General features: G+C 40.0%; 1 protein-coding gene across 11 annotated transcripts in view; it reads left to right on the forward strand.

Annotated features, from left to right (window-relative positions):
- The window catches only part of GSAP (gamma-secretase activating protein), a 136,876-nt gene that overhangs the window by 28,648 nt on the left and 81,497 nt on the right, over positions 1–26,731 (forward strand). For 6 of the 11 annotated variants that reach the window (XM_086696856.1, XM_086696858.1, XM_086696862.1 and 3 more), the window contains exon 1: positions 17,166–17,384. In XM_086696856.1, coding sequence (XP_086552982.1) covers positions 17,276–17,384 — 109 coding nt within the window. In that variant the 5' untranslated portion in view covers positions 17,166–17,275. Of the gene's footprint in view, positions 1–717; positions 770–17,163; positions 17,385–26,731 lie in introns of those variants that run through there. The other 5 variants (XM_086696863.1, XM_086696865.1, XR_015248067.1 and 2 more) reach the window with 3 other exon arrangements.

Genomic DNA, 26,731 nt, shown 5'->3' on the forward strand with positions numbered 1-26,731 from the left:
ATTGTCATTCAGAAAAATTCCCGGTACCTTAGTACTTCCCAAATGTTGGGTACTTTTAGAGGTTTGCAGCTGTGCAATTATGACTATTAGTTTAATACTACCCCGCCCGCACCCTACACCCTGTCTGCTTTTATGCAAATAACAGCATGGTGCGGGCTGATCAGGTACTGATGGAATGCAGCATAGACCTTGATCATATTATTCAGGAAGGTTAAATTTTGGTTTCATAGACTCACACTGCTGCTGCCCACATTTACCACTGTCATCATTTCCTCTCTTCAGATGTCCCTACAGAGTTTGGGACATCACTGAAGAATGGAAAAATAATGCCTTCAGAGTTTCCCACAACACATTTTCATGAATCAAAGGAAAATGGCATTGATAGGAGAGGCAGATTGTATTAGAATTATTTGGGCCCTTAGCTGGATTTCCTTCTGGGCTGGATTTCAGTCCCTTCCTTTGTGTCTGCCTATCCATCTGTGAAGAGGGGATAATTACACCTGTTCCTCATTTGCCTCAGAGGGATGATACAAAGATTCATTTAAAAAGTCTGTAAAGTTTTTTGAGCACGAAAGAGTTATAAAAAAAATATACTGTCATGTCAGTGTTCCTGACAAATATCTGAAATCACTTAATCTGAATCACTGAAAGTGATTTCAGTCATCAATGTAGAGAGGAATACACATTTTTCACATACTCTGTGTGTTTTTTCCCAAGGTGTGTATGTCTAAGAGGAGAGAGTTTGGAGAACAGATCATCAGCCACAAAGGTAAGTTTTAAATAATCCACTTTCTTTTAACTAACTGTGTTCAGGCTTGAAGCTAAAGGAGATGAGCCAAAGAAATGACATGAAAAAAAAACCAGCAATCCTCAGCTGCACTGTGCAGACTCTAATATTTTTCTGGCCTATAATAAAAAATGACCATCTGAGTCAGAAAAGATTTCTTCAGGTCAGAAATGCTTCTTTCTGTTTTTTTGTTTTGTTTTGTTTTGTTTTGTTTTGTCTAAGTTCTGGTGTAAATCTTTGCAAATCACCTGGACCTTTTTTTATTAAGTTTTTATTTCAATTCTAATATAGTTAACAGTGTTACATTAGTTTTAGGTGTACAAATAGTGATTGAACAATTCTATACATTACTCACTGCTTCTCATGGTAAGCGTACTCTTAATTCATCTGGACCTTATTTATTTTTTTATTTTTATTTTTAATTTTTTAATTAAGTTTTTTATTTTAATTCCAGTATAGTTAACATACAGTGTCTTATTAGTTTCAGGTATACAATATAGTGATTCAACAATTATGTACATTACTCAGTGCTCATCATAAGTGTATCCTTTAATCCCCATCACCTATCCCCAACCCCATCCCCCGACCCAACTCTACTCTGGTAACCCTCAGTTCTCTATAGTTAAGAGTCTGTTTCTTGGTTTCTCTCTCTCCCTCTCTCTTTCTAGAGTGGCTGCACCAGTCTGCATTCCCACTAACAATGTGTGAGTGTTCCCTTTTCTCCACATCCTTGTCAACACTTGTTTCTTCAGTTTTTGATTTTAGCCATTCTGACAGGTCTGAGGTGATATCTCATTGTAGTTTTGATTTGTATTTCCCTGATGATGAGTGATATTGAATATCTCTTTATGCATCTGTTGGCCATCTAAAAGTCCTCTTCAGAGAAATGTCTGTTCATGTCTTCTGCCTATTTTTTAATTGGATTATTTGGTTTGGTGGTGTTGAGTTTTATAAGTTCTTTATATATTTTGGATACTAGTCCTTTATCACATATGTCATTTGCAAATATTTTCTCCCATTCTGTAGATTGCCTTTTAATTTTGTTGATTGTTTCCTTTGCTGTGCAGAAGCTTCTTATTTTTTTGTAATTTTTTATTTTATTTTATTTTGTATTTGTTTATTTTTTAATTTACATCCAACTTAGCATATATTGCAATAATGATTTCAGGAGTAAATTCTGGTGATTCATCCCCTATGTATAACACCCATTGTTCACCCAAACAAGTGTCTTCCTTAATGCCCCTTACCCATTTAGCCCATTCCCCCCCACCCACAACCCCTCCAGCAACCCTCAGTTTGTTCTCTGTATTTAAGGGGCTCTTATGTTTTGTCCCCCTCCTTGCTTTTATATTATTTTTGTTTCCCTTCCCTTATGTTCATCTGTTTTGTATCTTAAATTCACCTGAACCTTTTTTAAAAAAATTTTTTAATGTTTATTTATTTTTGACAGAGAGACAGAGCATGAGTGGGGGAGGGGCAGAGAGAGGGGGAGACACAGAATCTGAAGCAGGCTCCAGGCTCTAAGCGGTCAGCACAGAGCCTACGCGGGGTTCGAACTCACAGACCGCGAGATCATGACCTGAGCCGAAGTCAGACACTCAACCGACTGAGCCACCCAGGCGCTCTACAACTGGACCTTTTTTTTTTTTTTTTTTTAATTTTTTTTTTCAACATTTATTTATTTTTGGGACAGAGAGAGACAGGGCATGAACGGGGGAGGGGCAGAGAGAGAGGAAGACACAGAATCGGAAACAGGCTCCAGGCTCTGAGCCATCCGCCCAGAGCCTGACGCGGGGCTCGAACTCACGGACCGCGAGATCGTGACCTGGCTGAAGTCGGACGCTTAACCGACTGCGCCACCCAGGCGCCCCCAACTGGACCTTTTTAAATGATAAGTTTTCCTAAAGATTTGAAAAGTCAGTTGACACGTATACTTTAATTTTTTTTTAATGTCAATTGACATCACCCCTAAAATTTCAATTGTCAATTATGTTAGAGGCATGACTATCACAGATATATAGGAAACACTAGTTTCTTCCAAAAATATCAATTTACCTATTATTAAATTTTCATTGTCTTTCAAGGAGGTGAGTAACAGCTGTTTCCTGAAAATTGCTAAAATTGCATCAACAGCATGGGAAACAGAGTGAGGAAAAGTACAACACATAGCTATAAACTCCCAAATGCAAATGAACTGATTCCTGTTTTTTTATGTTCCACAGCACTCAACCCTGATCTCCCATTATGAAAATGAACAACAAATGTTTGTTAAATGCCTGCTATGTGTGGGAATAGTCATTTTCCTAGACTAGCGATATCAGCATCACCTGAGAGCTTGTTAGAAATTCAAATAGGAAGCTTTGGGATTGGAGCCCAGCAATCTGTGTTTTAACAAGCCCTCCAGGAGATTCCCATACATATTAAAGGTGTCATTTAGAACTGGAATTTCACTGGGTAATGGTGAGGTGGGGACTGGGCTGGGCATCCTGTGGGCAGCATGGGGTAGTGGCTGAGCACAGAACTCATTCCTCTGACTCCTTAGGGGGTGCACCTCTCGCCACCTCAGGACTTGCATTTGGGGAGGAGAATCATTCTTCTCTGGGAGTCAGATCTCATTCCAGATAAAATGCTCAAATGGGAGATATTCCAATTTGTGGTTAATACTGTGTGCCAGGAAAACAAAGCTGTTCTCTATTGCTGTCATGACATTCGCTTATGGAGCAGGAGGAGGGACCTAAGAAGGAGGGAAAGGGGACAAGAGAGCCTGAAAAAGATTTGATCCCTACCATTACCATGTCTCCTTTCCACTACCCTGTCCCACAACTCTTTCCCCATTTGCCTCTTGACCTCCCTGGGTCCGGCATGCTCTCCAGTGAATTTTGGGAGAGATGAAACAGTGAAGGGGAGCTATGTACTAGAGATGGTGTAGAGAGGGAGGATGCCCCAGGCCAGTCCCTGCCTCACCCTTTAACCAACAAGATTCTGATTCCAAGGGCAAGTTGCACCTTCACTAACCAGAGCTATAACAGTATTCAACCCCACTTCCTTCTGCTTTTTTTTTTGGGGGGGGGGGTTACGGAAAGCAATTCCTGGAAATAGAACTTGTCTTTCACTTCAACAGGATGTAACTCTGATGTACATTCCAATGTCAGCTGTTGGTGACCCAGCCCTCAATAGGAAGGCCAGCCCATCCCTACACTAGTCCTTGGCTGAGAGTGCCTGACTGCTTCCCAACTTCCTGAGGGGCACAGAGCTTGTCACTCCTCCGCACACAGTCTCAGTAGTCAGATTTAGGGACCAGTCATGCTTGGAATCAGTATTCCCAGCAAGAAAGCTTTCCTTTTGGAAATTTTTGATCTTTGCATCATCAAAGAGACTGGGAGAGCAGTCTTTAATTTTTACTTATGGCTTGAAATTAATATGTAAATATATGAAAGAGGGGAAACTGAGTGGACTCAGTCACTAGACATCTGAGTCTTTATTTCAAAATCAATTTTTTTGCAAGATGACTATTCAGCTACATACATTGAAAGAGACTAGTGACCCAAGGACAGAAGACAGAAGGGTTGGTTTATCTGGGTTCCATATAATCCATATGCAAGGAGATAGATTTGTCTAACACTGAAAAAACCTCAACTAAGTCATTTAAAAAAAAATTTTTTTTTTAATGTTTATTTTTGAGACAGAGAGAGACAGAGCATGAACGGGGGAGGGGCAGAGAGAGAGGGAGACACAGAATCGGAAGCAGGCTCCAGGCTCTGAGCCGTCAGCCCAGAGCCTGACGCGGGGCTCAAACTCACGAACCGTGAGATCGTGACCTGAGCCGAAGTCGGACGCTCAACCGAATGAGCCACCCAGGCGCCCCAACTAAGTCATTTTAAAGCAAATACTAGCAACATTGCTTGAACCTTAGATTAACTAGAGGGGCTTAACTATCCCCAAAGAACTATCAGGCATTTATCCAGTGGACTGTGGATAAACCTACAGTTTGTTTTTTGAGACGGGGGGAGGGGGGGATTGAGGATTAGAAGTAAACTGGTGTTTTTAAAAAGTCCCTAATATTCCTTAATCCTCAATTCCATTTTTCTGGGTTTCTTTGTACAGCATATCTATGTAGGGTATCTTTGTTAAAATTCTGGTGTTTCTTTGGTTACTAGAGTTGCAATTTTTCTCCGAAGCCTCTATGGACATATGAACTTACTGACAGAACTTACTGTTCAGAATCATAGAACTGTTTATAACTAAAAGGGACTTCGAAGATTATAGTCCAACTTCTGTTATCTTACAAACAAGGAAACCAAGTCCAGAAAGTTTGAGTGACTTGCCCAAGGTCACAGAACTAGATGCTAGAGCTGGGACAAGAATTCTGGCCTTTTTTTTTTCTTCTTTTTTTAAAGTAAGTGCTGTGCCCAATGTGGGGTTTGAACTCACAACCTCAAGATCAAGAGTTGCATGCTCTACAGACTGAGCCAGCCAGGCACCCCAAGAATTCAAACTTCTTAACTCACAGTCAAGGACTGAGTATATCACCCTGTTCCTTTGCTAGTTTGTTTTTGTTTGTTTGTTTATTTGTTTTAATACCCGAAATTCTTTACCCTCTTGAGATTCCTGGAGCATTTTGCCAGTATGGTGTGAATATCAGGCTTTTTCTTAAGCAAGGAGGATTTGATACTATCAAAGAAAACCTACATGGGGAACCGCTCCCAAGGGTAGACACAGATTAGATGAACATTTGGAAAGCTGGAGAGAAAGGTGACACATTGCAGGCTTTAGGCTGCCATTAGGACTAAGTGTTCTGATGGTATTCTGATTTCTCTTTAAGAGCAAGAGATCTGATTCCTCTTCCATTCTTTCAACAGACCCAGAGACCAGTCTTAATTAACATAAATATCTTGGATTTTTGAGAATGAGGATGGTTTAAATTTAATATATTTCCAAAAATTAAATGAACTGAAGGGGGAACATTAATGGAATCCTCAATTAAACTTGAAAAAAATCACCTACAAACGCATAGTCATTTTGGCTACTAACCGCTTGGATCCTCTTGAAATGCACTGAGCTAGTTATTTCTCTGAAGTAGTCTGTATTAGCATGCACCTAGAGAAAGGTTCAGAGGTTTACGTTTTTGGGGTTTTTTTTTCTTTCTTTTTTTGGCACGGTAAAATCTTTTTCAAAAAGATTTTCTATGATACAGATTTTTTTTAATACTTCAGGTCAATTCATGTTCCCTTTGTATATGGTGATTCATGGTAAGATAAATAAACCACCACTGAAATTTGAAAAGAAGCTACTTAAGGAAGATCTTTAAGTAGCTAATGAGTCAGTGTGTATTCATAGAACTTTGATCAGTGCTTGCAGGGACTATTTTGTGCTGAGAACAAAGACACCAAAGAGATAGGGCCACTGGGAGGAAACTGGAGGGAGTGAAAAGGCTACCATGCAACACTGGAATCAGGAAATTCCCAGCCCTAATAACCAAAGCCAAGTGCAGGGGAGAGCAGCTGGAAAAAATTCGGAACCACAAACAGGTGAAAAATGCAATTCTTAGCAAGGAGAAACACCTTTTATTTTAGATTACCTACATATTTTCAGTGTACAGTCTTGCCCAAGAAAAGAGGTTCATTTGATTCAACAGCTGAAGGACAGCCTGTCATTCCCCCCTCCCCCAAGAGCTGACACTCACTGGAGGGACACCAGAATCTTCTGCATCGGAGCATTACATCTTACAACAAAATATTTAATTTTAATTGAATGTATTTTCCTAGGAGGATTGAAAGCACACACTAACCCACCACTTTCGGGATGGTAATTTATTTATGTAGGTTTTGTTTATTCACGACCTAGATTGACTGATGTGGTTCCTCCAGGAATTGCCCCTCCAAAGGCCCTGACAATAGGTCTTCTGTGGAGGGGACTGCTGGGAGAGCGTTCAGCTTCAGTAAAGGCAGCTTTCAGGGAAAGCAGGAGCTCAGGGTCAGGCTGCCAAGATTTTAATGAATTGCTTCAGATATTCTCTCTCATGGTTTCCACTGTGTTCAGAAATCTGAAAGAAAAATAATAAATCTGCATACAAAACACATGGCAGTTGGACATAGAAGTTGCTGCACACACAAATACCTGTTACGTATTTCTTTTTAAATGGCTAAGTGCCATTTAAAAAATGTGTACATTTTTTAATGAAAGTGTTTCTGTAATAGGTATTATTTAATCTTTTTCCATCTATTTCCCTATGAAATAAAGTCATATGATGGCTCTGAAAAAAAATGTTTCATTTTAGTAATTTTTTTTTTTTTTCCTGAGGCCAGTTAATGGAAGATTCCTATTAGGGAAAAAAGTCATTGAAGAGGTGAAAAAATACAGTGTTCCATCATGCTTCTGCTTTTATTCGACTATGGCTTATTTTCAGTCAGTTTGGGAATATTCACTTCTTTTTTTTTTTTTTTTTAATGTTTATTTATTTTTGAGAAAGCGCAAGCAGGGGAAGGGCAGAAAGAGGAGGACAGAGGATCCCAAACAGGCTCTGTGCTGACTGCGGAGAGCCCGCCCATTATGGGACCCAAAGTCAGGAACAGTAGAGGTTATGACCTGAGCCAAAGTTGGACGCTCAACCAACTGAGCCACCCAGGGGCCCTAAGGGAGAATATACTTCTTAAAGCACAAGGTTAATAAGTTCAGAAACTTTCTTTGCATTTCTTTAAATGTAATCTAATTTAAAGCCTTTACATCTTCTGATAATTTGATGTTTTAAATCCACCCACCCATGTCATTATTTAAAGTTTGCTCTTAACACAAAAATAATAGTTTTTTCCATGGGAAAAAAATAAAAGTTTATTTATTTATTTTGAGAGAGAGCGGGGTGGGGGGAATTGGGCAGAGAGGCAGAGAGGCAGAGAGAGAGGACAGAGAGAGAGAAAAAAAAGTCCCAAACAGGCTAGAGCAGTCAGTGCAGAGCCTGACACACGGCTGGGTCTCACGAACCATGAGATCATGACCTGAACTGAAATCAAGAGTCCAGTCAGCCACTTAACCAACTGAGCCACCCAGGGACCTCAACGAAAAAAAAAATACTTTATAAAGCTTCTGAAACACCAGTCATTTTGAAAATCTTTTTGTTTTTGTTTTTTATTTTTGTTTACACATTTTTTTACATGTATCTATTTATTTTAAGAGAGAGATGGCTGGGGAGGGGCAGAGAGTGAGCGAGATAACCCCAAGCAGGCTCTGTCTACACTGTTAGCATAGATCCCATGAACCTCAAGATCATGACCTGAGCCGAAATCAAGAGTCAGACGCTCAACCGACCAAGCAACCCAGACACCCCATGAAAATATTTTTGTTTTAAAAATATTTTTCACATCTTGAAACAATCACAAGCTTACAGAAAAGTTGGAAGTATCCTATAAATAACTTTTTTTCTGAACCATTTGAGAGTAGCTGCCAATCTGATGTTCCAATATCCTCTAAAACTTTAGTATATATTTTCTACAAGCGAGAACATTCTCTTACATAAACACAGTAGAACAATGAAAATCGGGAAACTAACCTCAAAACATCATTACCACCTAACCCTCAGACTCATTCAATTTTATTCAGTTGACCCAATGATGAATTTTATAGCAAAATACCCAGGTCATGATCATGTGGAGAATTTAACTGCCATGTTTCTTCAGTCTTCTTCTGTCTGAAATACTTGGTCTTTCAGTGGCTTTCATGACCTTGACACTTTCAAAAATAACAGTCCAATAATTTTGTAGAATATTCTTCACTTGGGTTTGTCTGATGTTTCCTCATGATTAGATTAAGGTTATCATTTTGGGGAGTGATTATATACTATAATTTCCATTTGTTCCATTACTGATGTTGTTTACTTTGATCCCTTGATTTAGGTGATGTATACCAAGCTTAATAAGTATTTTTTGGGATAGTACTTGGAAATTATCTAGATATCCTGTTCCACATCAGATATTGTGTGTGTGTGTGTGTGTGTGTGTGTTCCTATGGTTTTCTTTTTTATTTAACATGTTTGTTAAATTAATTCAATTTAACAAGGAGACCATTAGACCGAAGTGGCTCTAATGCCATGGTGGCTTTTGTAAGCAAATCAAAATCTAGGTCTATAAATGACTCAATGTTATGAAATCAAAACCCAATGAAAACCAATCACAGTCAACCAAGCTTTAAACTATAGCCAATCAGTAATTTCCTTACTCTGCTTTCTCCTTTTCTCTATAAAAATTTTCCCCCAGAAGAGCATTTGTAACCATTTCCAGTTTGGTGCTGCCTGGTTTCAAATGGATTTTTGTTCAAACAAAATGTTAAATTTTAATATACCTATTTTTTTTAAGTTCATAATCCTTTGTTGTAATTGTTTATTTTGATACTCAGATTATTCCAGATTTGGCCATTTGGGAGCCCCTTCACACTGACTTCTGTGTCCTGACATGTCTTAATCATATTTGAATAATGTTCTTGTTTTCTGGCACTGTGAGATGTTTCATGTGCATCTTGTTTTTTTCTTGTGCCAGGTGTGTTAACTGATATTGGAGGTATTGCTGTTCCCAGGCTTTCAGTGGACAGAACTAGGGAATATATATGTATATGCATTTACCCATATACACATTTATGTTACATCTACATTTCTGTCTATCTCTGTCATCATCATCTCTCTGTCTAGTGGAAACTATAAGTTTACACCAGTACCTCCTATTCCAATCCAACACTATGTAGTTTATTTTAGCTTTTTTTCTCTTTTTTTGTGACACCCTGGCCTAACAGTGAGTAACACAACTTACATTATTCTTAATATATTTACTTAACTGATCAATCCTGTAAGTAGCCAAACTCTCATCTCAGCTGCCATTCTCATCCTCCTACAGATGCCCTCCGAAGCCATTTGAAATGTGATACCCCATGCTGGACAACCCCCACCCCTCTGCTACCCACATGGATGCCTGCAATGTTTGTATTGGACTGGATTCTGATACCTCCTACTGGGTGACTCCTCCCACCCCACAAACACTTTATCCACCCTTCTTGGGCTCTGAAATCCAAATTTTGGCAGACACCCTGCCCTCAACCCCACTGTGTAGATGCTTACCTGCCTTTGCCCCATCTGATGGCTTAAGGATGTAATTGTTTAGAAAAAGAAGAGGAAAGGGAGTATAGGGAATTAGGGGCAAAAAAAAAAAAAAAAAGAGGAAGGAGAACAAGGAAGGAGAAAGAACAACACTTATGTTGAAATAGATCACAAGTAAGCAGATTAAGTTTTTGTTAATGTGATATGGTTTAAATACAAAGAATCTAAGAAGCACTTAGAAATGGAGTGCTTTCTGACATAGAATGTAATATTTTTTTTCCTCGTCTTGACAAAATCCATGTATTATAGGTGGCAGCCCAACTTTCACATGATTATATGTTTTGTGGATGATCTTTTCATATTTTGTATATCTATTGTTCTTCCTATTTGAGATACAGTAATTCCACCCAGTTTTAGTATTTACTCATCAGTAAATTTCCCAGGAACTTGGTGAAGCATTCTTGCTGCCAGAAATGTTCAGTACCCTTTCTGTTTCATCCCACTTCTTCCCTATCCCATGATTAAATCAGACATAATTCCTTTAGAATGGATTCAGACTGTTGTCTGGCCCATCTTGTTCAAGGTCAATGCTTTGTTTCCCTCAAAATCATAAGGCTATCATTCTTTATAACATTTTCTTAAAAGATCTACGTCAGTCTTCTTTTCAACAAATTACAGGGAGAGGCTCTCATACTAACATCACAAATGATAACTAAGCAGATTTAAAGTTATTTGATCAGTCACTGCTAAATACAGTGTCAGCTCTCTATGGAAACATGTAAAAACAACATATGATGGGCGCCTGGGTGGCTCAGTCGGTTGAGCGTCTGACTTTGGCTCAGGTCATGATCTCACAGCTCGTAAGTTAGAGCCCTGTGTCGGGCTCTGTGCTGACAGCTCAGAACCTGGAGCCTGCTTCGGATTCTGTGTCTCCCTCTCTCTCTGCCCCTAACCCACTCATATTCTGTCTCAGTCTCTCTCAAAAATAAATAAACATTAAAAAAAAAAATATGATATCCCTTAGCATTCAGCCATCTCCACAACAGCACGGGGCAAAAATTGGCACAAACATGGTTCCTTAAAACTTGAACAATACTGTTATTATCAAAATCAGAGTGAAGATGTGTATATATATATATAAAGCTATTTTCAAAATTAAAAAAGGGTTTAAAAAACTTCACATAATTACATTTCTCAGAGATAACTATTGTTAACAGCTGAGACAGTCTTTGGACTTCCATTTGTCGCTGGTAAGAAATAGGACTATATCTTCTATTTTTAAGCATATCTAAGTATGATTCCTTTCTTAGATGAAGAAAGTGTGTGGGATGTTATGTGATTCATTTTAATTTTTAGGACAGAATTTAAAAATACTAAAAAATGACTGTAAAAACATCCTTATCATAACAGAACTTGGAATTGGTGATTAGGGACATATGGATTACCCACCTTGAACATTTTGTAGGTTTTTAAAAATTCTCTAGAAAGATGTCATATTTTTTCCATCTCCAGTTGTTTAGATCTCTAATACTGTTACTAGAGTTACATTAAATAAAACACTGAGAAGTCTGAACATAGGTAAAGAAGATCTTGACTTAGATGTCCATTTATTTTATTAGGATCACTGTGTTCTGATGTGCACAGAGCAGGCTATTTTTTTGAAGGACTCTTGTACTCATGGATCTTGGAGTGAGGTTTCTGCTCTGCACCATATCAAAACAGGTTTGAAACCAATAATTCAGACACAAACAAACAGAAAAGGAAGAAGACAAGTCTTTTTTTTTCATATATGGTATTAGAACTGTTCTTCTCAAACTTTAATGTGCACATGAATCATCCAGGAATCTGTTAAAATGCAGTCTCTGGGGCACCTGGGTGGCTCAGCTGGTTGAACATCCAACTCTTGACATTGGCTCAGGTCACGATCTCACGGTTTGTGAGTTCCAGCCCCACATCAGGCTCTGCACTGATGGCATGGAGCCTGCTTGGTATTCCCTCTCTCTCTGCCACTCCCCAACTTGCTTGCTCTCTGTCTCTCTCTTTCTTTCAAAATAAGTAAACATTAAAGAAGATAAATTGCAGACTCTGATTCACTGCCTTGCTTCACCTCTTTCTTGCCTTGTGTTTGCACCTCCCCTAAAAAGTGTTGGCACTTTAATTTTTACCAGGCTGTACTTTCTGGAAGTCCTGGACTACCAGCCTTTTCCTTTTTTCTAAACCATCCTGCCTTCAGTTCCTGATTTTCTGTGGTCTGCCACTGGAACTGGTGGCTCATGGCCTGGTTCTAACTTACATAATCTGTACTCACCCCCATGTTAGACTTCTCTCTGGACTCTGGGGTGTCTCCACACCTAGCACATCCCAGCCTATCCTCACCAGGCCCTCCTTGGGGTGAAAGGAAAGTAGGAATACACAGGTGGAAAGATCATTGCAATAAGCAGCAGAGCTTTACAATTCATGGTGTCATCTGTGGACCGGCAGTGGCAGCATCACCTGGGAGGTTGTTAAAGTGTAGAACCCAGACTGCCCACTCAGAATCTACAGTTTAACAAGATCCTCAGGTGATTTGCATGCTTATTCAAGTTTGAGAATCCCTGATTTGATGTGCGGTTAGCAAAAGTAACTGAAAATCCAATTCAAACTGGCTTAACACAATAAAGGAAATCTGTGGCTCCTGTAATTGAAAAATGTGCTGATAGAATGAGTTTCAAGGGTGATCAGATCCAGGGGTTCTTAAGTCTTTTGGGCTCCGGAACTCTTTTTGCTTATCTGGGCTTTTTTCCCTCCATGCCGACCCCATTCACATTATTTCATTTTATTTTAATAAGAATAATACAAAGATACCGGACAATGTAACTGTTCAAATAAAAAACTTGTTATGATCATACCACTCTTTGGTGGAAGCTACCAGAACTTTGAAATGATAGTCCTTTAAAGCTGAGACCCTTGGCTGCAAGTAAAATAAAAGCCTGACTCAATCTTGTTAAACAATACAAAGTTTGTTATCTTTAATCTCAGAAAGGCCAAAAGTAGGGCGAGTGCCAAGAATGACATGCCAGGGCTCCCTTTCTTTGCACTTCTCTGGGCTCTGCCCAATTCCATCTGTGGATTCCGTCTTCAGACCAGAGCTAGACTGGTTAAGTTCCAGGAATCATATGCAGGCCTTCAAATACATAAAGGCTGAAAAAGACCTTTTCCCATGTCTCCTTTTTAAGGAGTAGATAAATCTTTCCCAGAAATAACATCGCATAGGTTTCCTTACAGCCCATTGTCTAGGATTAGGTTTCAGGCCCATGATAGAGACCTCTAATTACTTGTGAGCATCCATTCTCTCTGCTCTCTTCAGTAATATTATTCTGATTTTATCTGGACATATGGCTCGCCAGCTAAAGACTAGATTCCCTTGCTTCCCTTGCATCTATATTTGGCCATATAACTAAGTTTTAGTCAATTAAATGTAATAAAAATGTTAGGTAGAACTTCCAGGAAGTACCCTTAAAAAGAGAAGAAGCATCCTCTTTTATCTGTCTTCCATTCTGATTTCCGGAACGCAAACAAAAAAGGTTGAAGCTTTTACGGTCATCTTAGATCATGAGGATGAGGATACACTCAAAGAGCTGGTAGAACAAAAAGCTGGAAGAAGCCTGGCTCCCTGATAACTTTAGGGACTTGCCCTCACAAGTATTGTACTGCCCACCTCCAGTTATGTAAGAAAATAAAAGCTTGTATGTTTGATTCACTTTTAATTTAGGTTTTCATTAACCTCCGGTGAACTTAATCCTGACTGATGCACTTGCCCATTCCCAAATCAATCACCGGCCAGAGGATATGTTACCACCTGACTGGGGGCAAGTGGATTTGGGGGAAGTCAAATGATCACCACATTAAATATTTATTTACTTAAGTACATATTAAATATTTCCATTAAATAAATTATTATAGGGAAGCAGCCTTCTCAATATCTACATATATCTACCTTGTTGTGAGTGAGCATCTTAGTTACTGAACTTTAATGATTATTTCCTGTGAAGGGCAGAGGAACTTTACCTTCATTTAGATTCTAATGGACATTCTGGTAACTTCTATTCATTTTCATGAAAAAATTCTCAGCTACGCTTTCAAAGGATTAGCCTCCAAAATGCAGGGTTTGGTTTTGAGCTGATTCACTTTTACTTTTTTTTAAGTTTATTTATTGATTTTGAGAGAGAGCACATGGCGTGCAAGCAAAGGAGGGGCAGGAAGAGAGGGAGAGAGAATCCCAAACTGGCTTTGCACTGACTGCAGAGCCCCACGTGGGGCTTGATCCCACGAACCTCAAAATCATGACCCGAGCCAAAATCAAAAGAGCCAGAAGTGTAACCGATTATAAGCTCTGCAATTTCTCACTGTGGTCTGAGAATTCCACCCCCAGTCAGGGTGTGGTATTTGGATGACTAGAAATCGTCAGGCTGTAAGGTAAGAGTACTTTAGTTCAGTTCACTGGATGTATTAACACAAACACCAGTAGCCCGAGACTTGTTGTTCTGAGCCCCCAACTTTGTGCTTAATTAACTTTGCTGTTTTATACCAGACACTCACTTCACCTTTTTGAGCCTCAGTTTCTTCTTCTATAAAATAAAGGCCTTGATTACAAGATCTTTAAGTCTCCAATTCTGTGCTATGTGCTGATTTTAAGGAAGACAGTGGCTTATTTCTAAAATCCTCAAGAAGCAGAAATATTTCTTCTCTCCCCAAAAGTCAATTCCAGTGCCTAATGATTATGTAAGGCAGCTTTCTTTTGTTTCCAGCTTTACTGATGTGTAAATGGCAAATGAAATTAGATATAAAGTGTACAGTATGACTTAATACACATATACATTGTGAAATGAGAACCATAATCAAGTCAACACATCCATCAATGAGGCAGCTTTTTAAATAAAGAGGATAGCACTGTCTCCAGTTCTGTCTTCTCTAGAGTTGAAGGATAATCCGCTAGGATTCTTCTATTAACCCTTCACAAATCTTAAACCAGTAAGTCACCATTCACCAGTCTTTTTTCCCTAGCAAATGATCTTCAGAGCTCAGCCATTCATGTACTCCTCCATAGTTTGGGCCTCATCTTTCTGCTATCTTGGTTCTTATGTTCTCTATGTTCCTTTTTACTTAATTTTGAAGAGAATTTTTATATAATTACTGCTTGATGAGGATTATGTATGAGGATAATATCAGTCTTGCTTGCCAAAAATAGAGGTTAACTATGGGGGGGGGAAACCAGAAACGTAACTGAATTTTAAAATAGACAAGGAAAGACTTTATGACAAAAGCAACAAGCTTCATTTGGTATGAAGCATTTGTTGTAGTAGCTCCCCATGACTTCAGTGGTCTTCCTTTTGTGCAGCAGCATTATCAGTAGCCTCCTTAAACATTTCTGTTAAACCTGCATGCACTTTACAGGTGGGAAGATTTTCCCAGGTATGTGGTGGGAAGTAGTGGGGTTCTACCTGAAATCATCCACTACCTCAGGTGGAGACACATGTCTCTAGGGCAAAATCAATAGCTTCCTTTACCTTGATTTAGGATAATTTTCAAACCTTAGCCTAAGATTCACCTGAGGTTCTGGCTAAAATGCTCATTTCTGAGCCTCACCCAGGTCTATACTAGAGCCTAAGAATTGTAAAACAACTTCCTAGATGATTGCATGGCAGGCAGTTTTCAGAGCCTAACTTTGAGAAACATCTGATAAGGCTTTCTTCCATCTATTACTGTATTTCTTTATTCTTCAATAACTGTTGAGCACTTTTCAGGTGCTCTGGTAGGTGCCCCTGATAGGAGGCAAAAGGGCAGAGGGATGTGCCAAGACTCGAGATTCGGTATTCACGTCTTGAGGCAGTATATGACTATGAAATGAGGCACACTGGCAGTATCTCTCTAGGAGTTCAGGGTTCGGAAGATTGCTGTGGGCTGAAGCTGTGAGAAGGTTTTGTGGATCCAGATTGGAAGGACTTGATTTTTGTTTTGTTTTCTTTTTTTTTTGTTTTGTTTTTCAGAGGAATCAGCTTCTGGAAATTAGATCAGTCTGGAGCTGAAGTTCTAGGTGCAAAGGCTGGAAAGTCCCTTAAAGTGTAGGCACTTTATCCTAGGGCAATCAGCTGTTACTCAAGGTCTTCTGTCTAGGGACATGAGGGTAGCCTTGTTTTAGGGAGTAATAACTGGGTGTTGATGTTCAGGATTGAATCTGTCAGTGCCAAAGGCACAACACCCATTAAACTTACTGAGGGTGCATTCATGGGAAACAGAAGAAAGCTAGGGGCACCTGGGTGGCTCAGTCGGTTTAGAGTCTGATTCTTGATTTCCACTTAGGTCATGATATCTGGGTTGGTGGGATAGAGCCCGTGTTGGGCTCAGTGCTGGCAGCATGGAACCTGCCTGGGATTCTCTCTCTCCCTCTGCCCCGCCCACTCTCACGTGCACTCTCCCTCAAAATGGGTAAATGAAGTTAAAAAATCAGATCACACACACACACACTATATATATAATATGTATTTATAAAAAGCAAAGTGGTGAGACTAAGAAACACCAGATTTATTTGTAGGGGTGGGGATGAGAAGGTGTCCTGCCCAAGATAGAAGAATGAGAGCACTTAGTCACAGCGGGAATCCTAAACAAGTCAACAATTCAACTGGCTTTGTAAAAGCCAGTTCATAAAATCCTAAACAATTCCCTTTGTAAAAAGGGAACCTCTTGAACTGGCAGAGGACCTGTTTCTGTTAAGGTTGTTAACCCTTTCCAGGGTCTCAGTATCTCCCTCAAAATAGAACTATCTTCTTCACAAGCTCCCCGATGCTACCTAAATACTGCTAATGAAACCTTATCTCCCTGCAGCTGGGTCAGTAGGCCCGGGATACTGCAGGCTTCGAGCCCCGCGATGAACTAGAACCTTCTCAGGTGATCCCGCTAAAATACCTCTCTCTCTTGTCAAGTGGTTTCCAACTTTGCTGCAGAGGAAGCACCTGAGGATTTAAAAAGAAAAGAAAAATAAGCCTAGAGCCTCCTCTAACGCGCAGCATAGTTTAAAAACCATCGGTTCAGCGACATTTCCATGGCCCTTAAATCCCTCCACTCATCTGCCCTCCGCCCGAAGGGCGCACGTGGAGGGTTCGCGCCGGGTGGGCTTGGTCGCCATGCCCCAGTCCCCTTTCCTCCTAGTCCGCGGTGCCGAGCTCGAGGCTCCGGGCTGGGCGCAGGCCTGCAGGAGGCGGCGCCCCGGGCTTCCCGGGCCGGGACGCAGCAGAACCGAAAGCGGCCGGCGCGGGGAGGCGGGGGAGAGGAAGGAGGGGCGGGCGCCGCAGGGGAGGGCAAGGTGGCGCGCGGAGCGGAGGGCCGGGAATGCCCGCGGCGCGGGGCCCGAGCCGCCCGCTGGCCGCGTCCGGGCGATGGCTCTCCGTCTGGTCTCCGATTTCGACCTCCGGAAGGACGTGCTACCGTGGCTGCGGGCGCAGCGGGTGGCGTCAGCGGCCGCCGGGGCCCGAGGCGGCGGCCCAGGTGCTGGAGGCGCGCGTCCGGGCCAGGGGCGGGGGGCAGGTGCGGGCCGGCGAGGGGTGGAGTCTGAGTGGTTCCTGCCCAGGGGGTTCCCAGGACCGGAGGGGGTAGGGGGCGTTGACCAGAGGGGGAGCTGCCTGGAGCCCCCGCCAACCTGAGAAGGTTGGTGCGGAAGGGGTGAGCTTCCCTCTTTGGAGTCTGGGCTTTGCCACCCTCACCCCGGGGCACTGGTGCAGGTCGGAGGGGCAAAAGCCCTGGGCAAGGTCGCGGCTGTACTGCACTGCTTATTCTAGCGAGTCCTCCAGCTTCTGGTTCACTTGTTGCCTAGTCAGTCGCCTTTAATAGGCCGAGGACACTAGTGATACCTCGGCATCACCTCATCAGGGCAGGGCGTGGAGGAGCACGATCCTCCGGTCCAAGGCTGCAGGGAGTGGGACAGGGTCTTCTGCGTGCTTCATTGGCATCTCACCTGCCTGGGAAGGTTCATCACCCTTGTAAGGGCTCTGCCAAGACTGGGGGCTCCTGGAAGTTCTTGCGTTATGAGAAAAGATGAATCAAGGCCACCAAGAAGGCCACCATAAAAATACTTAACAGTTGCACAGTTTGTCCTCACATTGGTGAGGTGTGTTTCTGAGCGAAGTGGACTTGCCTCTTCAGATGTGAAGCGCGAGAGGGCAGGGGTCTGCTTGCAGGATGTGAACAGTGAACTCGAGCCTCCGGTTTTCCAAAGAAGCTCCAAGCCCATCACCACCAGCCCAGAACACTAGCCTGTGCGGGCTGGCAAGAGGAGTGTTGAGACAGTGACAGGTTTGCTGTTCTACTTCCTCAGGGTGAATGAGAACACTTCCTTCACAGTTGAGGCTTTGGTTTTCATCTGTCGCAAAAATCTTTTGTTTTGGTTTTGATGAGGGAGAGAAAAGTGACTTTTGAGCCTTTCCAGCATTAATCAGTCAAAACTTTAAAAAAAAAAGGGGAACTGTGATTTCTCAGATTTTTTTTTTCTTTTTAAGAAGCTTGCTGCAAATAATGATCCATTCTCAAGGCTTAACTTCAGCTTCAAAAGCTATGCTACCCTGGATCCCATCTTGTTCACAGGAGCTTTTCAGTGTGTTTGCCCCTGCCCTTGTTTTTCCTTACACGCTCTAGACTGCTGGAGGGTGTTGTTTTGGAAGGGTTATCTCGTATCTACAGTTTCTTTCTCCTTAACTCTGGTGAAAGTTTTCTCTCCCTGCCTTCTGTCTTCACACCATCCTATGTCTTTAACAGAATTATTTGTAGGGTAGCTTGTCTTGGCCTGTTGCTTGTTAGTTCCAAATAAGGAGTCATCTTCCTGTAGCTTAACGCTTGAGTTTGTTGTAGTGTCATTATTAGTAACGTTTAGCTTTTTTTGGAAAAAAAAAAATTTGTCTCCTAAAGAGTTTTGGAAGCTTTAACTTTTTAAAATACAATAGGCAGCCCCAAGTCTGCTTTCCACCAGAAAGTAGTTTTTTCTCTGAGCCTTCACCTCCTATAGCTAAATGGCAGGTGTCTGCAAATGAGAAGTTACGCGAAGTGTGAAATGCCAGTCTTGTGTTTCAGTAATGTGTGTTGTGATTGAAAAGCTCTATGTGAGCCAGTTCAGCTTTAGCTTCCTGTGCCTTTCACTCATCTGTGAAGAAATAGAAACTTGTGTATTGACATTCCGCTAAACAGATGCACTTGGGTTCTCAGAAGGTAAACCTACTAGAAATACCAGCTTTTTCTGATATCGGTAGTATTTCCCTCTTGCAGAGCACCTTGGCAAGATTAGTAGCCCTGTTATGCTAACAGAATTTTTACTCCTTTTTTAAAAATGTTTATTTATTTTTGAAGGAGAGAGAGATGGAGTGTGTACAGGGGAGGGGCAGAGAGAGAGGGAGACACAGAATCTGAAGCAGGCTCCAGGCTCTGGCTGTCAACACAGACCTCAACGCGGGGCTCGAACCCACAAGCCGTGAGATCATGACCTGAGCCGAAGTCAGACACTTAACCGACTGAGCCACTCAGGCGCCCCCAGAATTGTTACTCCTAAGGATCACCGGCGGGTGGTAGCTAAAAAAAAAAACCACACAGTTAATTCCTCTTCCATAATTTGTAGCACTGGCAAGGGAATCTGGAATTCTGATTTATTTCTAGCATGGTTATTACTCCACACATTTGACAAATTATTTTCCTTTCAAAGTCTCGGCTTTTCAAATGTTAATTATAAGTAATTATACCATTGTAATGTCTCTTCTCTACACACTTGCTTCCTAGATTTGAAGCCTTAATATTTTTACATCAACAAATACAATTAAAGATTTCTTAGTGGTGCTAAATAATACTCTCTAAGTATGACATATTCCTGGCAAAATAGCCAGGGAGCTGGACTAAGTTAGCCATGGAAATTAAGTGCCTGTGTGATAGTATTCTAGTCAACCAGGGGTTACAGAGTAGGAAGATCAGATTTGGTTACTACATATGCTCCTGGTTCTGGGTTGAATTTGGGAAAACGGTCTTTCCTGAAATAAATAGAAAAAATGTTTCTTTTAAAAATTAAAACAATTATACAAAATATTTTAACACATATAAGTTATACATAACAAAAACCATGTACCCACCTTAAAAATAGGATAATATCAAGACTTTGGAAGGCTCTTGTGTCTCTCTATCTGATCCTATTTCTCTATCCTTCACCTCTTGGAGGTAACAACTACTTAAACTTTGATCTTATTTGTAATTTTAAGCTATGTAGATAGGTATAGATCTCCCTATGCAAAATATCATTTCATTTTGCTTGTTTGTGAACTTTAAATGAAAGAATATTATATGTATTTCTTGCTTTTTTTTTCTTCTTATATTCACATTACTATAGGTCATTATTTTTCACCGCTGTATAGTATTCCATTGTGGGAATACACAATGCTATGGTGGACATGGAGGTGCCCTGCTTAGATCTTCCTTTCAAGGAAGGGCTTGTCCCAGGTGCTGAGGGTAGTTAGCAGATAATCTTCTGCTGTCAGCCCCTTCAGGGATTGCCTCCACAGAAGGTTTCCTTCCTCACCCAAAGTCAGGACATGTTGGGTGTGGCCCACTTTTAGTTAGGGACTAAAGTGGGATATAAAGTCCTGACCATTTTGACTCAACAGAGGACAGCTTTGACAATCCATTTCAGTTTGAGAGCTTCTCCAATAGGGGATTCTGAGATCACCTGAGGCTATGGTAGCTTGTCTTCTCCCCACTTTGTGGACCTCCTTCCTTCCCCTTCCTCCTAAGGGTGTTAATCCCACATCCCTGAACACTCACTGGTAAGTATCATGGATACTAATCCATCTCAGGGTGCTTCCTAGCTTTGCTTATGCTTTTTCTATTGGTGACATTTGGGAAGTTTCTGGGGTTTGCTATTACAATCAGTGCTTTTACTCACTTTCTTATGCATGTCTCCCAGTGCAGGCATGCACAGGTTTCTCCAAGGTGGATATCTAACTGGAGTTGCTGAGTCACAGGCTATGTACCTCTTCATTTTTCCTGGGTAGTGCCAAATTGTTTTCCAAAGTAGTTGTTCTTATTAACAACCCCATTTGTGGTGTAGAAATGTTTTTGGTACTCTTGGTATTTCCAGATTTGTAATTTTTTGTCAAATGGGTGAGTCTAAACATTATGTCATTGTGGTCTGAAGTTGAGCATCTTTCTCTATTTATTGACGATTCAAGTTTCCCTTTTATGAGATGTCTGTTCATCCTGTCCATTTTTCTATCGTGGTTTTTTTTTTTTTTTCAAACTTTTAAGAGTTCTTTATTCTGGTTTCCAATCCTTGGTTCATCATCATATGTTGCAAATATTTTCTCTCATCCTGTCTTTTTCAGTTTGCTATGGGGTGCCATTGATAATTGAGAGTTTTTAGTTTTAATGTAGTCTAATTTATGAGTCTTTTCCTTTTTGGTTTGTGCCTTTTTGGATATTGTAAAGAAATCCTCTCCTATTTAGAAGTTACGAAGACATTTTTAAATTTTCAGGGTTTTGCTCTTTGCATTTTGTTTTCTAATCCATCTGGAATTTATTTTTGTACATGATACGATGTAGGAATCTGATGAGGGGACACAAGAGCCTTCAAAAGTCTTGATAATGTTCTATTTTTAAGCTGGGTGGTGGGTAAATGGTTTGGTTTTGTTATTTATAGCTTACATGTGTTAAAATGTTCTTTTGTAAATTGTCTTGGTTTTCTGTATTAATCGTTCTAGTGACACTAACCAAATAAACCTACCTCTTCTCATTGACAGCAAAGCCACTTCCGTGACATATCAAGTTTCCACATATGTATGGGTCTCCCTTCCTGGCTTCTTAATTTTGTTCCTTCTGTCAACTTAAGATGAAGACGTGTTAATAACTGTCTTTATGATAAGTCTTGATACCTGGTGGAGTAAGCCCCCTCACCTCGGCAGTCTTAAGGACAATCTGGGCTATTCAAAGTCCTTTGATATCTTATATATATATAATTTGGAACCCGCTTACCAGATTTCACCAAAACGTCTGTTGGAATTCTGATTTGAGTTGCATTGAATCTGTACATCAGCTTTGGAAGAATTGGCATCTTTACAATATTAAATCCTCCAACTATGAACCAAGTATAATTTCCTATTTATTTAGATTCTCTTTATGATCTTAATAAGTCTTAAAATTTTCTTCATGGAAGTTCTGCACACGTTTTGCTAGATTTATTTCTAGGTTGTTATTTTATGTTGCTTCCATAAATGGCACACTTAAAAATCACATGTTCTACCTATTGGTATATTGCAATACAACAGATCTTAGGTTATTAATTTTTTATCCAATGCTTAATCCCCTCTTGCCACGTATCACTTTCAAGAAACTAAGAAAGTGTATATGGTATGCATATTTCTGAAGGTTTAAATGTCATCTATATTTAAGACCAGAAAGAATGTAGGCTTCTTTGCGTATATATTCTTGCCTTCTTTGATATTCTTAGATCTGATACACAGATTGATTCATCTTTCAAATACTGTAATTGTTCATCTTTACCAGAGAAGTGATATATTTTACCAGATGACTGATTCAAGAGTAATGTCTTTTTGTTGCCTCCTATATACCCCCAGACAGATTTGGGGGCCAGAGGTCTGGCTTAGCCACATTGTTTTTTTTTTTTCATTGTTCCAGTATTCTCTTGGAAGGCAGCTGTGCTCACCACTATACAACCAGCGCTGCACGCCAGTATTGATACTGTCCTTTTCGGTTTTCCTTCCCCTACCTTCCTAGCCTCCTTTTCTAATTGTCATACTTTTCTTATTGCTTCTTAACTAAAGCACCTCATCCTTTTTTTTTTCTTTTTCATTTCATTCAGAGTATGGGTATAAACCACATAATGATGTTTACTTTATAAGTTTAGGAATTATAATATCTCGGCACGTTGAGACAAATACTTATATGAATTATTTACAGCATACACGTGTTGTAGGTATAATCCTATCTTAGCACCTCCTGATCTATATATGAGCAATTCAAATTTTTGTGTAACACTGTGAGAAACCTCGTTGGAAGACAAATACTTTCATCTGATTTTTGTCTGAATGCAGCTGGGAACAAAATTTACACATTTGGCAAACATCTTCCTATAAAAGGAAATCACTTGTGTTTGGCAAAGAAGAGCTTGCAACGCACGAGAGTATCTGACAAACCAGCTTTGATTTCACGTGAACTGTGCCTTGCCAACACTTTAGTGTGGAGGTACTCTCCTTTTCTTCAGTAGGTTTACTTATGCAAGTATCTACATTTTTGCTTCATGAACTCTGAGGACATTGAACTGTAAAATTAAACCACATTTCCTCATTTGAATTGCTAAACTTCCTCTTCTGGACTTTCCAGTGATGAACTACTGGGAGAAGAGTCAGAATGAATAAGCAAAGAAGCTATTGACTACTTCTTTTTTAAAAGGGTGTGTCTAAACCATGAGCAACTAATCCGGGGAGGATGGGTTAATAGTGTGTGGTGAGACACTGGTGTCTGGATTTCCAACATTGCCAAATTTGTCTAATTCAGATGTTTTTGAGATGAGAACCGTGAACTTATTAACTACAGGATTATTTTAAGACTGCAGTTATTACTATGTAACAGATCCACAAAGGCATTATTTTTATTATTTTTCAACTCTATCATGATTACATTATAAGTTGGTCCTAGTTATGTTATTTAATGAATATTGTTTAATATATAATACAAATATGTGATTCAGTGATTCTCAACCCTGGCTGCACATTAGAATCAGATGGGGAGTTTAAACACACACACACCAGAGACTGGGCTCCTCACCAGCCCAATAAAGTCAGGATAGTTCGGGTAGGGCTTGGGCATCCATGTTCTTTTAAAAGCTCCCCTAATCAGGGGCACCTGGGTGGCTCAGTTGGTTAAGCTTCTGACTTCAGCCCAGATCAGGATTTCGTGGTCTGTGGGTTCGGGCTCTACGTCAGGCTCTGTGCTGACAGCTCAGATTCTTTGTCTTTCTCTCTCTCTCTCTCTGCCCTTCCCGTGCTCATGCTCTGTCTTTCTGTCACTCAAAAATAAATAAACATTTAAAAAATTATTTTTAATAAAAAAATAAAAGCTCCCCTAATCATTCTAACCCAAAGCCAGAGTTGAGAACCACCAATTTAATGGAACAAGCGTATATCATTTGTTGTAATCTGTATGGGGATTTTTAAAAATTGTTTAGTGTTTTGAAAATAGATGTGCTTTTGCAAGTAAATTGAATTTTCTTAGTGAGATTTCTTGTAAAGGAGTTTCTTATCTTAGCTGAAACCTTTTAAGTGTACTTTGGAGAGGGTCTCTCCCAGCATCCTTATAATCTTGAAAGAAAAAAAAGTACTTCTCAAAATATTGACACATTACATTCCAGAAGTTTTGAGTCCTGTGCAGGATGAAAAAAAAAAAAAAAAAAAAAACTCCCTGAAATTCTCTTTAGATGTCTACAAAATCTACCTTAAAGGATTTTTTTGGTAATTATCCATTTGCCTATTGTAAGCATGATACAGGAAACTTAGTTTATTCTGTTTACCTTTTTTCTGAGTTTGAGATTAGTCTGTGCCACTTTTTTGATACATTGGCCAAGTATCTGAACCTCATTGAAATTCAAATGTTTCATTAGTACAGTGGGCCTGTAAAAGCTGACACAGTGTGGATGAGCTAAAAATAACTCAGTAAATTGTAAAGTGCTATTTATCGGTGAGCTATTGAATCATACTATTCTCCTAAGAAGACTAGGTGATTATCCTTATTTTTAAATCAGTGGGAAGTGAGTCTGACAGCTCATTATGCAATGAAAAGTGGATGTGCCCACGTTAAAACAAAAACAGCACTTCGCCCCCTGCCTTTACCTTGCTCTTAGAAGATCCAGGCAGCTTCTTCCTGTGAGGGATGGGGAAGAGAGATGCCAGGATGATTCCTACATTTTCTACAAAACCTGCTCTTTGTCTTTTGAAATGTTTCCCACCTCCAGTTCCAGTACAAGGCTCCAGGTCACCAATTATCCTGTTTTGTTTTGTATTTCTTTTTAAATCAGGAATACAAACTGAAGTTTGCTCTGAGTTGGAGAATGTTTGTCATATGTCTTGTCTGAATATTGAAACTTGTCATGATCAACATAATTTAACATCTAAAACACTATTCATGTGTGGGGAAAATGAGTCAAGTTGAAGCAATTTTGTGGAAATTAGGGAAATATGTATTTCTCTCCAATTAATGATAATTATCAAAGCTGTATCTACTAATGTTTAAATCCCTTAATTGTAGGGGCGCCTGGGTGGCTCAGTCGGTTAAGTGTCCTCCTTCGGCTCAGGTCATGATCTCACAGTTCATTTAGGCTCTGTACTGACAGCTCAGAGTCTGGAGCCTGCTTTGGATTTGCCTCTCTCTCTCTCTCTCTCTCTCTCTCTCTCTCTGCCCTCCCCTGCTCACACCCTGTCTCTCTCTCTCTCAAAAAAATAAATAAATAAACATTAAAAAAATTTTTTTAATCCCTTAATTGTAGAATTGAGAGGAATATACTAAAATTTTGACCAAAATATGATGGTCAGTTAAGTTACAAGTTAAATGTTTTGTATAAAGGACCTTTCTATCTTTCATCAAAATATGGCTTTCATGCAGAAAAGTACACAGATCATAAGTGTACAGCTCAGTTACTATTCACAAAATGAAACAGACCCTTGTAACTAGCACTCAGAGCAGGAAAGAGAACATTAATAGAACTACAAAGGTCTCACATGCTCCTTTCCAGCAATCACTCAACTAGCACCATACATTCATTTTGCCTGTTTTCGAAACTTGTGTATAAATTAAATCATGTAGTTTGAACCTTTCTTGGGAGGGGGCAGGATCTTGGCTTCTTTTGCTCAGTTATTTATGTTGTACATCATAGCAAGTTATTATGACTGTTGTACAATAGGCCGTTGTTTGGGTATCCTACAATTTATTCATTCTTTGCCTGATGGATATTTTGGGTTTCCAGCTTGGGCTATTATGAACCATAGTGCTATAGAAATTACATGTGTCATTTGCTGAAATAAGTGTATATTTCCATTGCGATATATGTACAAGTACAGTTGCTGAGCCATGTATGTTCGGCTTCAGTAGCTACTGCCAGTTTTACACTATATATCCCTGTTAGCAGTGTATGACATTTCACTTGCTTCACATTTCTTGCCATCCCGTAATATGAAAACATAATTAGTTAAGGACTAGTATTGTAATCTTTAGGATAAGTAGTAATACTAAAAGATTGTATAACAAATTAATAAGTAAGAGAATGAAATGAGTTTTTTGATTAGTCCAGAAGGCAAGAAAAAACAATTGAGTCGTATAGAAAATAAATAGTAATATCGTTGATACAAACCCAATATATCAGTGATTAAATGTAAATGGACCACATACTCTAAAGGATGTTGCTTGTAAGACATATCTTAGGTGTAAGGACACAGGAAGATTCATAATAAAAGGATAAAAAATGTTATGTAAGCCCTAATCAGAAGACAGCTGACGTTGCTATACTGTAATCAAAGTAAACTTTAAAAGCAAAAAGAATGTATTCGTGATAAAGGGCATTTTATGGTGAAAAAAGGGATTAACTAGTCCAGCTCCTGGTTAAAAAGCTATGTGTGATTTTTCAGGCACAACTGTATGCAATTGCAAAAGTTAGGGATGCCTGGGTGGCTCCGTTGGTTAAGCATCCAATTCTGGATTTCAGCATCGGGCTGTGTGCTGATAGCGCAGAACCTGCTTGGAATTCTCTCTCTCTCTCTCTCTCTCTCTCTCTCTGTCTCTCTCTGTCTCTCTCCCCCTCTCCCTCC

Source organism: Puma concolor, chromosome A2, assembly GCF_028749965.1.
Source record: "Puma concolor isolate L17-30 chromosome A2, mPumCon1.1.hap2, whole genome shotgun sequence".
Taxonomy (NCBI): domain Eukaryota; kingdom Metazoa; phylum Chordata; class Mammalia; order Carnivora; family Felidae; genus Puma; species Puma concolor.